Source organism: Alexandromys fortis, unplaced genomic scaffold, assembly GCF_014885135.2.
Source record: "Alexandromys fortis isolate MF-2015 unplaced genomic scaffold, M_Fortis_MF-2015_v1.1 scaffold_39, whole genome shotgun sequence".
Taxonomy (NCBI): domain Eukaryota; kingdom Metazoa; phylum Chordata; class Mammalia; order Rodentia; family Cricetidae; genus Alexandromys; species Alexandromys fortis.
The window spans coordinates 8,964,211-8,980,215 of NW_026067918.1; the positions used below are offsets into that span (position 1 = coordinate 8,964,211).

At 49.6% G+C, this 16,005-nt stretch overlaps 2 protein-coding genes across 3 annotated transcripts in view; both read left to right on the top strand.

Moving 5' to 3' along the window:
* The first annotated feature begins 72 nt into the window (after nucleotides 1–72).
* On the top strand, nucleotides 73–13,716 carry Ten1 (TEN1 subunit of CST complex). Its single transcript, XM_050140546.1, has 4 exons — nucleotides 73–207; nucleotides 4,726–4,860; nucleotides 6,436–6,593; nucleotides 13,514–13,716. The coding sequence occupies exons 2-4, from the start codon at nucleotides 4,772–4,774 to the stop codon at nucleotides 13,681–13,683; spliced, it is 417 nt and encodes a 138-aa protein (XP_049996503.1). The 5' UTR covers nucleotides 73–207; nucleotides 4,726–4,771; the 3' UTR covers nucleotides 13,684–13,716.
* Nucleotides 13,717–13,899: 183 nt separating this feature from the next.
* Cdk3 (cyclin dependent kinase 3) overlaps nucleotides 13,900–16,005 on the top strand; it is a 5,265-nt gene continuing 3,159 nt past the window's right edge. Inside the window, exons 1-6 of one of the 2 annotated variants that reach the window (XM_050140320.1) lie at nucleotides 13,900–13,977; nucleotides 14,493–14,618; nucleotides 14,862–14,939; nucleotides 15,011–15,131; nucleotides 15,224–15,394; nucleotides 15,485–15,586. In XM_050140320.1, the coding sequence (XP_049996277.1) occupies nucleotides 14,503–14,618; nucleotides 14,862–14,939; nucleotides 15,011–15,131; nucleotides 15,224–15,394; nucleotides 15,485–15,586 (588 nt within the window). In that variant the 5' untranslated portion in view covers nucleotides 13,900–13,977; nucleotides 14,493–14,502. Of the gene's footprint in view, nucleotides 13,978–14,039; nucleotides 14,619–14,861; nucleotides 14,940–15,010; nucleotides 15,132–15,223; nucleotides 15,395–15,484; nucleotides 15,587–16,005 lie in introns of those variants that run through there. The other variant, XM_050140318.1, reaches the window with a different exon arrangement.

A 16,005-nucleotide genomic window follows, 5' to 3' on the forward strand; every position in this document is an offset into this window, starting at 1 on the left:
TCTGCGGCCGGAGTGCAGAGCCGGCCCTAAGAGTTCGGCCGAGGCCGCCGAGGCCCCGCCCCGCCGGCTCCACCACGCCCCGTCCCCGCCGCCACTCCCCGCGTGACCGGCTGCGATCCCGGAAGCCGGGACCGCCCGCCGGACGGACGAATCCCCTGCCGCGGGCCAGGGGAGGTCCCCGAGCCGCTCTTCGTCCTGGAGACTAAGGTAGAAGGTCAAGAAATAGCTGCGGGGCAGGGAAAGGAGCAGGGCGCTAGCGGGCGTCGCCACTCCGGGTTCACGTGATCTCTCTGGGCCGAAAGGAGACGCGCGCCACGGATTGGCCAGGGCTTTGAGGGGCGGGATTGCGCCTGAGCCGTGGGGACTCGCTTAGTTCCAGGCTTTGGGGTCGTCTAGCAAAGTCTCCCCGGAAGCGAGAAGGGGACTGGGTGACAAGGCCCTAGGGTGGGGTGAGGAGGCTAGTAGAGGGAAGGTGTTGGTTTTCCTGGAATCCACCCAAATTGGAGCAAAAGGGGACCAGGACAAAGGTCACGTTCGGGAGAAGGTTCATTACTGTTGGTTAAAAATTTTGGCGACTTGCGAGGCTTGGGGCTCTTGGAAAGCTTTGCGGTTTATGCGGACAAGGATGCGGATTGAGAGGGAACAGGACGTGTTTCTCTATGTTTAGTAGTCCAAGACGTTTTCCTCCTAACCTGGTTGGGCCTACAAGTTTTGAAAGCAGACTTTTGTTTGCTTTATCATCATCATCATCAAAAATGTAATTGTACGCTTGCAAAGCTCCAATGTACGACTTATAACAAAGAGTTTCTTAGCCTCCAGGACAGCCAGTTTCCGCCAATTTGCTTTTTAGTTCCTATTCCTTAAAAAGTTGCGGGGCGTGGTGGTACTAGCGTTGACTCCCAGCACAGTTCAGGGCCATCCTGGTCTAAGGAGAGAGTTCCTGCACAGCAAGGGCTACACAGAGAAACCCTGTTTCCCAAAGCAAGAAGTGCTAAGTGGTCGGCTGGAGATACAGTTTACATAGTGCTAATCTAGCATGCTCAGAGCCCAAGACTTGCTCCCCAAGCATCCCATAGACTGGGCACGGTGGCACAGGTTTGTAATTCCAGGTTGAGGTTTGAGGATCTAGGAGTCCAGGCCCTTTTCAGCTGCAGTAAGAATTATGTAAGAATCACAGTACAGGTTGGGTGTGGTGGTGAAGCCTTTAGTACCAGCACTCGGGAGGCAGAGGCAGGTGGGATCTCTGTGCCTTCCAAACCATCCTGGTCCACAGAGTGAGTTCCAAGCCAACCAAAGCTACATGAGACCCTGTCTGAAAACAACAACAAAAGAATCACAGTACAAAATGGGAAGTGACAAGGTATTCAGAGGTCAGACTGGCTGCTAATGTTGAAACCGTCCACCTGGGTGGGCAGGCCAGGCAGCGCTAGAAATGCTGACAAAGGCAGAATTCTGGCAGATTTCGTTCACATGAATAGTAACGTACGGCTTCAGATCAGTGCTCAGCAGGTGTGGGGTGGGTGGTTTCAGTTTTCATCCTCTTCATGAATCCAGTCATCCATCATATTTAATAATATCCCAGAAACTGGTAGATGCAAAGGACATAGCCATCAGAACCCCTGCCTCACGGGATGATAATCTGGTGAGCGAAACAGACGAAAACAAAAAAAAAAGACCAAACTCTTTGAAATCTGATTGTTTAGTAAATCGCAATGAAGAAATAGATCAGTGTGGAGGTGTAGAGTGAGCAGGTCTATAGAGAAATCTATGTTAGTGGTAGAGGAGGAAGACACTACTGTCAAAGAGCTATTTGAAAATATCTGAAGTAGAAGAGACTTGGAAAAAAAGAAACAGTCTGGTAAGCCTAGAAAAGAAAAACTTCACATTGGGCTGACAAGATGTGATGTGGGAGGTCCTTCTGTCTATGTGTTGCTTTTATTGGGTAATAAAGAAATTGCTTTTGGCCAATGGCTTAGCAGAGTATAGCCAGGCTGAATCAGGAAGACCTCTCTTAAAGAAGCTGCAGCATGCCACCAGCAAGCAGAGCCCATCCGAAAAAAAAAATATATGGCTAAACTTTGTTTTTTAGTGTCTAGAATTCCTTTCCAAGCCCTCTCAGGTTTTATGTGGATTTAGCTAACACACGTTGGAGCACCAATTTGTTATAGGAGAGCTGCTTGTTTCTGGCTGCTCAGCCCTGAAATAACCACACAGAAACTGTATTGATCAAATCACTGCTTGGCCCATTAGCTCTAGCTTCTTATTGGCTAACTCTTACATCTTAATTTAACCCATTTCTATTAATCTGTGTATCGCCACAAGGCTGTGGCTTAGCAGGTAAAGTTCCGGTGTCTATGCCAGCTACATGGCTTCTCACTCGACTCCGCCCACTCTCTCTCTATATATATATGTCTCTTCCAGCCTGTCTATATTCTGCTAAGCCATTGGCTGAAAGCAACTTCTTTTTTCATTAACCAATAAAAGCAACACATAGACAGAAGGACCTCTCACATCAAAGATGGCTCAGTGGCTTTTGTCTGAAAATAACTGAATAAAACTTGTTTGAGAATCAGGAAGAGCTCTCAGCTATAGACTCTGGGTTGATCACGAGCCAGAGGAAGAACAAGGGGAAATAAAGGCTAAAGCTAGGCCACTGCCACCCAGTGTGGCACCATGGGCCAACCTCAGACTGGGTTCTGTTGGTTACAGTGAAAGGCTGCCTCTCACCCTGCTTGTGGTGAGTCCTGTAGCCTGACCCCCACGTGTGGATTTTCATTTTTGCACACCCAGGAATCTTGATAAGGATCAAAGAAGCAGCTCCCCTTTTACCCAGATTCCCTGGTTAACGTTTGTCACGGTTGCTTTGCCGATCAACTGCCGGTCAGCTTTGTTTATTCCCTTCCCTTTGGAGCTGTTTGAGGAAACGTGGAAGTCCTCCTGTGCTTACAAATATCTAAAAATCTCCTAAAAATAAGGACATGCACAGGAGAATTACGGTTAAGGTAACTGAACGTTGACGAAACACTCCTGTCTGACCTACATCCCTTTCATGGCTTTACTGTTGTCCTTTATTGCCCTTTACCAGATGTTTTGCTCGTCTGGAATCTCATCTGGCATCATAAGTGACATTATGTTACCTGCTGGGGGCTGTTGCAATAGAATGCCACAGAGTGACTTAATTTCCAGGCTCTCTAAATCTGAGATCAGAAGGTCCATGGAGCTGCATATAGTTGTGCACACTCTAAATGCCAGCGGTTGGGAAGCTGGGCCAGGAGTTAGAAGCCAGCCAGGCCACAGAGTGAAACCCAGTCTTTAAAAGAAAATGTCCAAGGGCTGGAGAGACTGCTCTTTCTTGCAGAGGACCTGAGTTCAGTTCCCAGTTCCCACCACCCATGTCAGGTAGCTCACAGCTGCCTGAAACTCTAGTCCCAGGAGATTGACTCTTCTAGCCCCTATAAGCATGCACACCTGCACATACACACACATAAGTAAAAATAAATTTTTAAAAAATGAAGATAAGGACCTAGAGAGATAGCTCGGTGGTTAAGAACTCTTATTGGCTGGGCAGTGGTGACACACACATTTAATCCCAGCACTCAGGAGGCAGAGGCTGGCGGATCTCTGTTAGTTTGAGGCCAGCCTGGTCTTCAGAGCAAGTTCCAGAACAAGCTCCAAAGCTATACAGAGAAACCCTGTCTCAAAAAATGAACAAACAAAAAGGAAAGGACTCACTGTTCTCGAAGAGGGCTCAGATTCTTGGCACTCACGCGGCAGCTCACAGACATCTGTAACTACATAGGCACCAGGCATACAAGTGGTCCACAGACATACATGCAAGTAAGACACCCGTACACATGTAGAGAATGACCTGAAGAAGCGGTTCTGGGATGGATAACTTTTATGCAGTGCTGGGGATCCAAACCACGCTAGGCAGCAGCTCTCTGCCAACTGAGCTACATCCCAGCTGCAGGTTGCATACAGGACCTGTTGGTATTAAAGGCACAAGCTGCCAAGGTTACCAGTTTGTAGCCAGTGTTTGATTAGAATGAGTCAGGGTCTTTTGTTTGTTTTACCTATGGCTCAGCAGTTAAGAGCTCTGGCTACTCTTGCAGAGGAGGACCTGGGTTAGATTTCCAGCACTCCCTTGGTGGCTCACAAATGTCAGCAGATCCTTCCCCCACTCCTGGCCTCCTCTGGCACTGCTCTTACTTCGTGGACAGACATACATGCAGGCAAAACACCCACACACATAAAATAAAAATGATATGGCTGACGTGAGCAACAATAGAGACTCTCCAGCCCACAAAGATAGAACACACTTGTGCATCTTTTGTGGGAGGTGTTTTGAGAAGACAGGGTTTCTCTGTGTAGCCCTGCTATCCTGGAACTCACTCTGTAGACCAGGCTGGCCTCAAACTCAGAGGTTCACCTACCTCTGCCTCCCGAGTACTGGGGTAAGAGTGTGGGCCACCACCTCTGCCTAGTATGTGTTTCTTTACAGACTTCTGCCTTATGAAACTGATGGAGAATGGAGATTGCTGTGGGAACAGACTCCCCTGTAACTTTATTTATATATCATGTGTATGTGTGTTGGTGTGTGATTCAGGCTTATATGTTAGCTTGTGAGCTCATGACGTATCAAAGACTTGCACAGCCCCTCCAACTGGAGTTAGTCTTCCAGATGTGGCTGGTTTCTCGTGTCTTATGGTTGGCTTGGTTTATCAGGAATCTTCAAATCTCCATCCCGACTATTTGGTTCCTGGTGCCATTGATGCTGCCCAGACCTGGGATCTACTACTTACCCTGGGAAGTCCGTGATGGCCAAGTTCCTGACGGAAGCACGCTGCGAACTTTTGGCAGGTAAGAATGGTCATCCTTTCATGTGGCGGGGTGGTTACATAGGTCCCCTCCAAAGAAATTCAATTAAAATGGTTTTAATATTATTTTATCTAATTATAAATTCTCACTGTGCAGCCCCAGCTGGCCTGGAATGATCCAGCTAGACCAGGCTGACCTTAAACTCAGAGCTCTGCCTGCCTCTGCTTCCTGAGTGCTGGGATTAAATGCGTGCACCACCATGCCTGGCTGTATTGTTTTAATACAAATAACCCACAAAGGAGTAAAGAAAAGCAAACATCACACGTAGCATCACTATCTGGACAACCATCGATGAGTTTGTGACCTCTCTATACTCTATCATGTGAATCTGTGTGAGTGATCATCTGGGCAGATGCGGGTACACACTTACATACATATACTGTTAGTTGTATATTGTCCTGTCACAGGTCACCTGAAAGTAAAGTGGCACCAGCATGGTGACACACATCTGTGACCCTAAGCTTGGAAGGCTGTTGCAGGAGGATCTCAGGGTTCAAGGCCTGCTGGAGAAGCTTGGCAATTTACTGCCTCAAAAGAGAAAAAAATAAACTGGGCACAGCAGCTCGTGCCTTGAATTTAGTACTTGGAAGCAGAGGCAGGTGGGTTTCTGTGAGTTCAGGGCCAGCTCGGTCTACATATTGAGTTCCAGACCAGCCAGGGATGAACAACATCACCAGGAGACCGCATCCAATGCAAAAGCAAAGTCTTTATTGTGAGTTCACTCGGGTCCCTCTGTCCAGCTGAAGCTTCAGCAGCAGCACAAGAGAGACCACCAGCAGTGGAAAGTGGGGAGATGGGGAGGTTTATATGGGGGAAATTCCAAGCACTGGGCCTGTGATTGGCTGTCCCCTAGTGGGGTGAGGGGAATTCCAGACTTCCAGGCTTGGGATTGGCTGTCTCCTATGATGTAAGGGGATTTCCAGGCCTGAAGGGAATTCCCAACTACCAGTGATTGGTCCATTTTCCCTGCTCAGGGATTGGCTGGTTTTGTGTCAAGGGACAAAGATGGCTCTGGTTCTGGGGCCAAACTGTGTTTCTTTCTTTGGTTCTTTTTACCTTTTTGATTCTAATTTTTGGGCCAGGGTGAAATCTTTGGTATGGTCTGAATCTAGGGACTTAGTGCATTCTTTTGGCCCTGGTTTCAGGGTCTGGGGACTTTTTCTCCAGCTCTAGGTTCGGGAACAAAATGTCTCTTCCCCTGGCTCTGGTTCCATTTTCAGGGTGTGTTTCTTTCCCTGGCTCTGAACCCAGAGCCAGACTGCTTGGAGGTTGTGCTAGGGCTATGGACTTACCGGATCTGTGGGGGCCTGGGCCTCTTAAGACCTTGTTTCAAAATAAAACTCACAACATTCAAAGTCAGAGTAAGAAAATTGACAGGCAGTTGCCTCCCATCTGTAAGGCAGTGGGGGACACTTGTTCCAGTCCGTGACTTATATTTTATTTTCGGATCAGTTTGAGGCCAGTCATGGGCTTCCACATATTGGTGGGCCTCCTCGATGGAACTCGGAGGTTGGCTTGTCTATGAGCAGAAATGCTCACGCTTCTTCTGCCCTCCAGGTTGCTCTGCTATGACATGACACGCTCCCTGGTGACCCTGGCAGCGCAGCAAAGATCTGATCAGTGCCAGCTGAGCGTCTGCACGAAGTTGGTGGAGCCCTTTGAGCCGCGTGTGGGCTTCCTGTACATGGTTCTTGGGGAGCTGGAGCATGAGGAGGGTAAGGTGTGCTCCCTACAGCCTGCTTCACTCTGACACCTCCGCTGGGGCGTCTTCTGTGCAAATCAAGAGTCACTGAGCCTGGGACACACACCTTTAACCTCAGCACTCGGGAGGCAGAGGCAGGTGGATCTCTGTGACTTTGAGGCCAGTCTGGTCTACAGTGCAAGTTCCAGGACAGGCAGGGCCACACAGAGAAACCCTGTCTCAAACAAAAACAAAAGAACCAGGAAAATATGGGATTGGGATATAGCTCAGTGCTTGCCTTACAAATGCGAGGACCCTGAATTCGAGTCCACAGAACACAGTGAAAATCAGTAGGTGTCTGATTCCAGTGTTCCTACAGGGAGACAGGGAGCAGAGACCAGACTGGTGCACACATGGCGAGCAAAGAGACCTTGCCTCAAATGAGGTGGGAGAGAGGACTGGCTCCCAAAGTCGGCCTCCGGTTCCACACATGTGCCATGGCGTACACAAGCCAATGCACAAAGCATTAAAAAAAAAAAAAAAAAAAAAAAGAAGGAGGAATGGATTGGGCCTGTCCTATTGTCCTGTGACCTAGTGGGATTGCCATGCTTACAGATCAGCCCATGACGTCAGGGACTCTCAGGAAACAGGTCTGACTGGACTCGAATGGACCAGCCATGTGATGCTGAGGAACGGTGAGGAGGTACCACCGTGGGGAGGGACCGAAGTCACAGGTTTCTGAGGGTCTGTGTGTGAGGTGGTTTACTTAGGGCTTCCCGAATATGCCCACCAGCCCTGAATCGACATCTTATGTCTTGTACTTTATACTTTTAAAAATCCACGGGCTGGAGAGATGGTTCAGTAGTTCGGAGCGCTTGCTGCTCTTGCAGAGGACCTGGGTTTGGTTCCCAGCACCCATATCTGGTAGTTCACAACTGCCTTTAACTCCTCTTCAGGGCGCTGTAGCCACTTCTTTCACACTCGTGTGTGTGTGTGTGTGTGTGCCCATGCATGAATGCGCGCACACACATACACAAACAATTAAAAATAAAATCTTTAAAAAAAAACACCCATGGTGGGTTATAACTCTGGATGAAATACATAAATTAAATTCATTAATTAAGTAGGAGATTTAATTACTTTTAATATAGAAATTAATTAAATGGCTGGTTTTAATTATATTGGATTTAATAAGCCTTCGAGGCTCAGATTCAAGATTTGAAGGTCAGAGTTCCTGCCTTCATAATTGATTTGGGAGAGATATGAAGGGAGCCACAAAGGACCTTTTATCTTTTAAAAAAATTATGTATTTATTGTATTATGCACACTCTAATGTTTGCCTCAGCATGCATAAACACACTGGCACCGTTCTCTTTAAGGCCAGCTCTCCAGCTCCTGTTTGGTTTTTTTTTTCTTATTTTTTTTTCATTTTTCTGAGTATTTCATACACGCCACTCTGGTCTAGAGTGAGGCATTCAAGACCAAGCAGCAGGTAGAGTCCTGTGTAGGCTGAGTGTGGCCATGCCTGGCGTGACCTCTCACCTGGGCAGAAGGGTGTACTTGTGATTGCACTCAACCTTCCTGGGCCTGGCCTTAAGTCCTGTGGGTGCAAAGGTCCATAAACATGTGTTGTGCCCTATGACCCGGTGAAAGTCCTGAGGAAAAGGAAAGGCTAGCGAGCGGTACTTTTCTAACTTTTCATGTAGAGCCCGCCATGAGACTGGTGTGGAACACACCAGTTGTGTGATCAGCTCCTAAGATATGATCCCTCCCAGTACCACCCAAGGTCCCGAGGAGTTCCTTTCTGGACATGAAGTGTTTCTGGCTAGTCTGAGGTTCCCAGCTTTGTCCTTAGCACTAATTGCACGTTGTGTGAGTCTCACTGGCTATAGCAACTGCCAGTTCACAAATCTCATTGCTCCTCTTTCAGAAACTACTGTAAAAAGGTTTAATTGACACATGGTGTTTGTCTATGCATAGTATGGGGCACAAGGTGACATTTCAGCACTTGTCCAATGACCGCATCAGAGCAACTGGCATACCCATCTCGGTAGACATTTCATGTGTGTATTGGGAGTACTCAACAATCCTCTGTTCAAGTAGTTGGCAACAAGAGGGCCTGATGGTGCAGGACTGTAATCCTAGCTACCTAAGAAGTTCAAGGCCTGCCAGGGATACAGTGTGAGTTCAAGACCAGCCTGGGCATCTTGGCAAGGCCGTCCTTCAAAAAGTTAAAAACAGGGCTGGAGAGATGGCTCAGAGGTTAAGAGCACTGACTGCTCTTCCAGAGGTCCTGAGTTCAATTCCCAGCAACCACATGGTGGCTCACAACCATCTGTAATGAGATCTGGCGCCCTCCTCTGGCGTGCGGGCATATGTCGAGGCAGAATGTTGTATACATAATAAATAAATCTAAAAAAATTTATTAAAAAAAAGTTAAAAACAGAGAAGAGAAGAGAGCTAGGAAGGGGCCACAGTTCAGCGGTGGCGGCACAGAGGTGAAGGAACTTTTCTAGGAGAGACACGGAGCATGAGGAAGGAGAGTTACGTGTTTGGTGAATGCCTGAGTAGCTGTCACAGAGCCTGAGTCCAGGCTGGCAGGGACAAAGGAGAGAGTTTCTAGGCAGATGGGGGAAGCGGCTCAGTGAGCTCAGAGACTTGGAAGTCTTTGTGCTGCAGGAGCCCATGCAGAGGGCTGCGGGCTTCCTGTGCCCATCCATGGGTGGGACCAGGAGGGTGGAGGCTGATGCATTGGGCAGGAAGCTTGTTAGGCAAAGACTGATCTCTACAATACCAGGAAAATGGTTGGAAGGTACTTAGGGCCAGCTGAGAGGACAGAGAAGGTGAGAGAAAGTCCAGGAGTCCCAGTAGATGCAGTGCAGGAAAAGGGCAGGAAGATGCCAAGAACAAAGTTTCTACGGAGGTGGTGGATTCTGGGACAACCAGTCCAAGGTGCAACGTGGGTGTGGCCGTAGAACTGGAGCAGAGGTGAACGGTGGTGTGACTGGCTATCAGTGAGGAGGAGGAGACAGGCATGCCACGTGACCTGACAGTGGGCGAACTCTGGACTCACCTTCCAGATCAGTGGGGCGTGTGGGTGGGAGCCGGAGTGGGGAGTGTGGGGTGGGGTCCTGAGTCGGGAGTGTGGGAAGACCCACTTGTCTGGATGATGCCAGGATCTAGCTAAGTCACACAGAAAAGCTTGGAGCATTGTAAAGATTCCGGGAGAGACACAATATGACAGAGGACATAAAGGGAAGGATTGGACACAGGAGTGTGTGGGGCGGGGATGGGAACATGGTGGGATTTGGGGTAACTATGCAAGGACAACCTCTGATGTGGTCGTTGAGGGGTACACATGCCAGGACTAGCGTGCTCCACACAGCGGGGCAGCAGTCCGTGTATGCTGAACTTGAAGCCGGGGCCTCCTGCGTGCTAGGCAAGCAGTTATGCTTTTACTATCCTTAGATGACCTCTCTTGTACACTAGATTGGCTGTGTGTTGGAGAATGACCTTGAACTCCTGATCCCCCCCCCCTACCTTCCCAGTGCTGGGATCACAAGTGTGTACCACCATGTCTGTTTTATGTGGTGCTGGGGCTCAAAGCCTATACCCAGTGGGTGCCAGGCAAACTATACCAGCTGACTACATCCCCAGCCCTTTCCTTCCTTCTGAAGATTTACTTTCTTTTTAATTGTCCAGATGTGTGTGTTTCTGTCTGTGTACAGGTATGTGCACATACATGCAGTTACCCATAGAAACCTGGGTCACCCTGGAGCTGGAGTCAAATGGTTATGAGCAATTGGATGTGGATGCTGAGAGCTGAACTCAGGTCCTCTGCAAGAGCAGTGTGTGCTCTTGACCACTGGCCCGCGCCTCCCAGCCCCTCTTTTTGTTTGTTTGTGTTTTTAATGCACGATTGTGGCGGTGCTGAAGGTCACGCTCAGGACGGGCACACACCAGACAGGTCCTCCATTTCTTGTTTGAGATGGGTTCTCCTTCAGCCACACCTTCGCAAACGCTCGGATTCTAGGCAAGCCCCATCCTGCCCGGTTTACCTCACACCTTCCACCCCAGTTAAGATTGGGGCCACGGGCAGCTGTCTTCTACTGATGGACGTCCACACCCATGTTTTCCCTCCCATCCAAAACAAACGAAAGCACCTGGCTGGCCGGTCACAGGTGATTGTACTGGTGGGAAACCATCTGTTCCACGGCCACTCTGTCACCTGCAGTGAAGTGTTGCCCAAGTAGACAAGAAAAGATAAAGCAACCGAAATGGCTGAGCTTAAAAATATAATGGGGCAAGAGCTGGCTCAGCAGTTGGGAGTGCGCGCTGCTCTCCCTGAGGATCCAAGCCTGGCTCCCAGCATCCACATCAGGCAGCTCATAGCCACCCACTGGTCACTTCAGATCCAGGGGAGCAAATATTCCCTGTGGGCCTTCATAGGCACCCACACTCATGGCACTGTCCACACACAGATACACATTCAACCTAAAATTCTAAATCTTCTAACCAAGCGGTGGTGGGGCATGCCTTTAATCCCAGTCCTCGGACCTCAGAGGCAGATGACTCTTTCTGAGTTGGAGGCCAGCCTGGTCTACAAGAGTTAGTTTCAGGGCAGCCAAGGCTACACAGAGAAACCCTGTCTCGAAAAAATGAAAAAAAAAAACCCAAAATTTAAATCTTCTAAATAAAGCAAACAAACACTTTTAAGATTCTGTGAGATTTAAGTAGATCTCTAAGAAAATCTTCACGTCAGAAGTTTGGGAACATTTGTCATAGGATCCTGTTTTGAGGTTAGTATCTCCCGTCCCTCATTTCAGAACCCCCTCCCCACCCAGTGGCGTTCACAATCAAATCAGAGCCTTGTTCATCCTAAGGAAGGGCTCTCTTAACTCCTTCCATGCCTTCTGTTTTTGCTTTGATTCATTTTGGTTTGAGACAGGGTATCTCTATCTGTGTAGCCATGGCTGTCCTAGAGCTCTCTCTGTAGACCAGGCTGGCCTCCAACTCACAGAGATCTGCCTGCTTCTAATTCCTAGTGCTGGGATTAAAGGCGTGCACCACCACCGCCTGGCTGTTCGTTTTTTATTTTAATTATTTATTGTTACTGTGTGTTTGTGTGAGTACAGGTTCCCACAGAAGCCAGACCTGGATTACAGATGTTTTTGAGCCACCCTACATGGGCGCTAGGAATCAATCTCGGGTCCTTCAGAAGAAGAGCAAGTACTCTTAACCACTGAGCCGTCTCTTCAGTCCCCCAGCCTTCCACTTTGACATTATGAACATCTGATTCTGGTCTTGTTCTTGCCGATCCTTCAAACTCTTTAGAGCTAAATGTGTCCCCAGGCCCCTCAGGGTGGTAGGAATGTTTGATTGACGTGTGTAGATATCCCATCCAGAGGCCTGAGTGGGTAAAGTCGGCAGCCAACACCTTCAGTAGGTAAAGATGGGGCCACACACTGAGGCCTCTGTGAGCTGCATCACCTCTGCAGCTCAGCACCCAGAAACTGAGGCCCAAACAAGTCCACAGGCGACCGGTGCGGGTGGCTGAAACCTACACAGCTTGTATTGAAGTCTGCCTCCAGACAGTCTTCAGTGAGGCAATGGCCTAGACTAGAAAGGTCAGGCTAGATTTCAGCCAGAAAACTGTTATCTCAAATGGATCAAAACCAGATGGAGTAATGTCGTGGAGGCATTAGCTGAAGTTCCTGGGAAGCAATGAGAACTCAGGAGGAAGCTTTTTCTAAGCCAGGCATGGTGACATGCGCCTGTAATCCCAGCACTTGGGAAGTACAGGCCGGGGGGATCAAGTATTTAGGGTCACCCTAGGATATTCAGCAAATTCCAGGACAGCTTGAACTATGCTAAACCCCTGTCTAAAAGTAAGTAGGAGCTGGAGAGATGGCTTGGAGACTCAGAGAACTCACTGCCTTTGCAGAGGACCTTGGTTCCCTTCCCAACACTCACGGTGGCTCAGGACCATCCATAACTCCAGTTCCAGAGGATCTGATGCCCACTTCTGTCTTCTGGGGGCACCAGGAACACACATGGTACAATAACCTGCATGCAGGCATAACATCCATGCACATAAAATAAATTGGAACATAAGTAAGTAAATATAAGGGCTGGAGAGACGGCTCCATGGTTAAGAGCACTTGATCTTGCAGAGGACATGGGTTTAGTGCCCAGCACCCATACAGTGGTTCATAACCACCCGAAATTCCAATTTCAGGTGATCCAATGCCCTCTTACAGGCCCACTGTGCACCTACATACATGTAGGCAAACACTCATCCACATAAACATAAGTTGGTTTTTTTGTCTTTTTTTTTTTTTGTCTTTTGAGGCAGGGTTTCTCTGTGTAGCTTTGGTTGTCCTGGAACTCGCTCTGTAGACCAGGCTGGCCTCGAATTTACAGAGATCCACCTACTCTGCCTCCTGAGTGCTGGAATTAAAGGTGTGTGCCACCACCACCCTGCAAAAAAAAAAAAATAAATATTTTTAAAATAAAAAAATCTAAGTGCCTGTTGTGGACACCCCAATCAATGTCTTTCCTGTCTGATGTTATAGGAATATTGATTGACATTATATTCCAGGGTGGAGTGACTTACCCTACAAGACTAGCCTTGCTTGGAGCTCAGTTCTTTGGATTTATCAAACATGGTTCCTCTTCACTCCAATTTTCAATGACACTGATCCCAGGGTGCCAAGGAGCTTCCCCTTAGACAGTGTTTCCTCAGCGCTGGGCTTTTGGAAGGCAAAGGAATTGAATGTGGAGGTTCAACTTCCTGCTCCCTGAAGCACACAGGGGGCCTATGGCTCTGCATCTCCTGGAAACAAAGTTGCCGACTTCCTGGGAGCCTCGGGAGGGAAGAGCTCAGGGGAGCATGGGTAGACCGCCGTAGCCTCTCTAGGAATCGCTGCTAATGCCTCTGTGTCTGTTTTCCAGATGGAGGTTCTGTGGTGAAGGCCCGACTGCTCACCTGTGTGGAGGGGATGGATCTGCCCTTGTTAGAAAAAGCCATCCTGGAGCAGAGGCTGTGCCTGCAGAAGAAGCAGCAGCCAATAGGAGTCGCCAGTACCTTGCCCACGCCTCCAGCTGCTCCTCCTTCCCATTGACAGCCTTCGCCTGGAACCAGAAAGCATCAGCGGGGGTGGGGGTGGGGGGTAGGGGAAGAAGTGGGGGGTGCGGGGGGGGGGGCCTTCTCTGAACTTGGACTGACCTGTAAATGACCAATAAAGAGCATGAGCTTGTAGTGTGTGTGTACCTGGTGCAGAGCCGGCTTCAGCCAGCAGGGGCCAGCAGGGGGAGCCATAGCAGACAGCTTGCCTGACAGAGAAGCTGCAGCCTGCTGAGGGCTTCTGGTGACTTCTGGGCAACGAGGCTGAGGGGAGATTGCTAGGGGCCTAGAGGTGGGGTTGGGGGGACCAGGGACAGAGTTGGGGGGACCAGGATGCAAAGGGGTCACCCTTGCTGAGGTTCTGACCTAAGAATTGGCAAACTGGCCAAGCTAAGGTTCTGGGTCTTGATGTGTGACCCAGAGCAGGACTGTAGCTTCAGAAGCCTTGGCCAACTCCTAACCTCTGCCTCAGACTGCCACCCTCCCCTGTACAGCCTTTCTGGGTAGATTCTCGTGGCTCCGGAGCACTGGTTTGCCTAGCCTGAAACATGGGCTGAGGCAGAAGTTTGGGCTCTCCTGCACTCCGTAGCCAGGCAAAGGAGAAGCGGGCTCTGGGCTGAGCTGGGCTGGCCAAGAAGCAGCCTTTAGCCTTGAACCATCTTCCTGAGCAAGATGGTGGCAGGCGGTGCCCGGGGAGAGGGGGTCAGGGTCAGGGCTGGTCACGGTGTGACGTGCAGACTGGAGTCTGGAAGTGGGGATGCTTCATGTGGAATTTAAATGTCCAGATGCGGTCTGTTTCCCTGTCAGCTCTACAGACATGGATGCGTTCCGGAAGGTCGAAAAGATTGGAGAGGGCACCTATGGAGTGGTCTATAAGGCCAAGAACAAGGAGACTGGGCAGATTGTGGCCCTCAAGAAGATCAGGCTGGATGTGTGAGTGTCGGGGCTCATCCCAATGCCCCATCTGTCTCCCAGGGGAATACCAAAACCTGTCCTCACCTCGTGGGCTTGCATCCAACCTCAATGGTAGCCAAGAAGGTGCAGCCCTGTGGGGCTTGGTGGGCATAAAGTGTGCAAAAGTGGGGAATGCTGTATGTAATCACACACACACACACACACACACACACACACACCCTGACCAGAAGCAACCCATTGGTCTTCCATCTTTTCCAACAGGGAGACTGAGGGGATCCCCAGCACTGCCATCAGAGAGATCTCCTTGCTCAAAGAATTGAAGCACCCCAACATCGTCAAGTGAGCTGGGAAAGGAAGTAGGGGGTTGGGACTCTGACTGCCATATCCTGAGTCTGACCCCTCCCTGCCAGACTGCTGGATGTGGTCCATAGAGAGAAGAAACTCTACCTGGTATTCGAGTTCCTCACTCAGGACCTGAAGAAGCACATGGATTCCGCCCCCACCCCGGAGCTCCCCCTGAACGTAGTCAAGGTGCCCAGGGAAAAGCAAGACGGTAAGGCCACACCCCCGCCCCTGCCGGCCACCTGCTATTTCATAGCTCTTTCTCTTGGGCATTCCCACAGAGCTACCTGTCCCAGCTGCTGCAGGGGCTGAATTTCTGTCACTGCCATCGGGTCATCCACCGAGACCTGAAGCCTCAGAACCTGCTTATCAATGAGTTTGGAGCCATCAAGCTGGCTGACTTTGGACTGGCTCGAGCCTTCGGGGTTCCCATGCGTACCTACACCCACGAGGTAGTGTAGGCCAGGGAGCGGGAGGGACAGCCAAAGGATGTCCCTAGTGGATTCGGCCACCATGAACGATGCTGCTTCTTGCCTGCACAGGTGGTGACACTGTGGTACCGTGCTCCGGAGATCCTCTTGGGCAGCAAGTTCTATTCAACAGCTGTGGACCTGTGGAGCATTGGTTGTATCTTCGCAGAAATGGTAGGAGGGGAACAAACTGGGCTAGGGGCAAATCTCAGTGGTAAAATGATGGTCTAAATGAGAGAGGCCCTGAGTTCAATTCCCGAGATGGCAGCTTTGAGCCAATGGCCGGGGAGATGGCCTAATAGTACTTGTACTATTACGTAGTAATGTAGTACTTGCTGCCCGGTTTGGCAACTGGAGTCTGATCCCTAAAACCCTCGGGATGGGAGAACTGATGTTGTCTTCCGACTGCCACAAGTACACTGTGCTTCTCTCTCTCTCTCTCTCTCTCTCTCTCTCTCTCTCTCTCTCTCTCCACACACACACACACACACACACACAATCAATAAATGTAACACAAAAAATGTAAAACCAAAAAATTTGAGCTGGGCATGGTAGCACATGCCTGTCGTTCTAAGACAGGATATGTATATATG

Coding starts and splice junctions, on each gene's coding strand:
- Ten1 (XM_050140546.1), top strand. CDS start 4,772: ATGCTGCCCAGACCTGGGATCTACTACTTACCCTGGGAAGTCCGTGAT. Junction 4,861..6,435: donor ACGCTGCGAACTTTTGGCAG/GTAAGAATGGTC, acceptor TCTGCCCTCCAG/GTTGCTCTGCTATGACATGA. Junction 6,594..13,513: donor GGAGCTGGAGCATGAGGAGG/GTAAGGTGTGCT, acceptor TCTGTTTTCCAG/ATGGAGGTTCTGTGGTGAAG.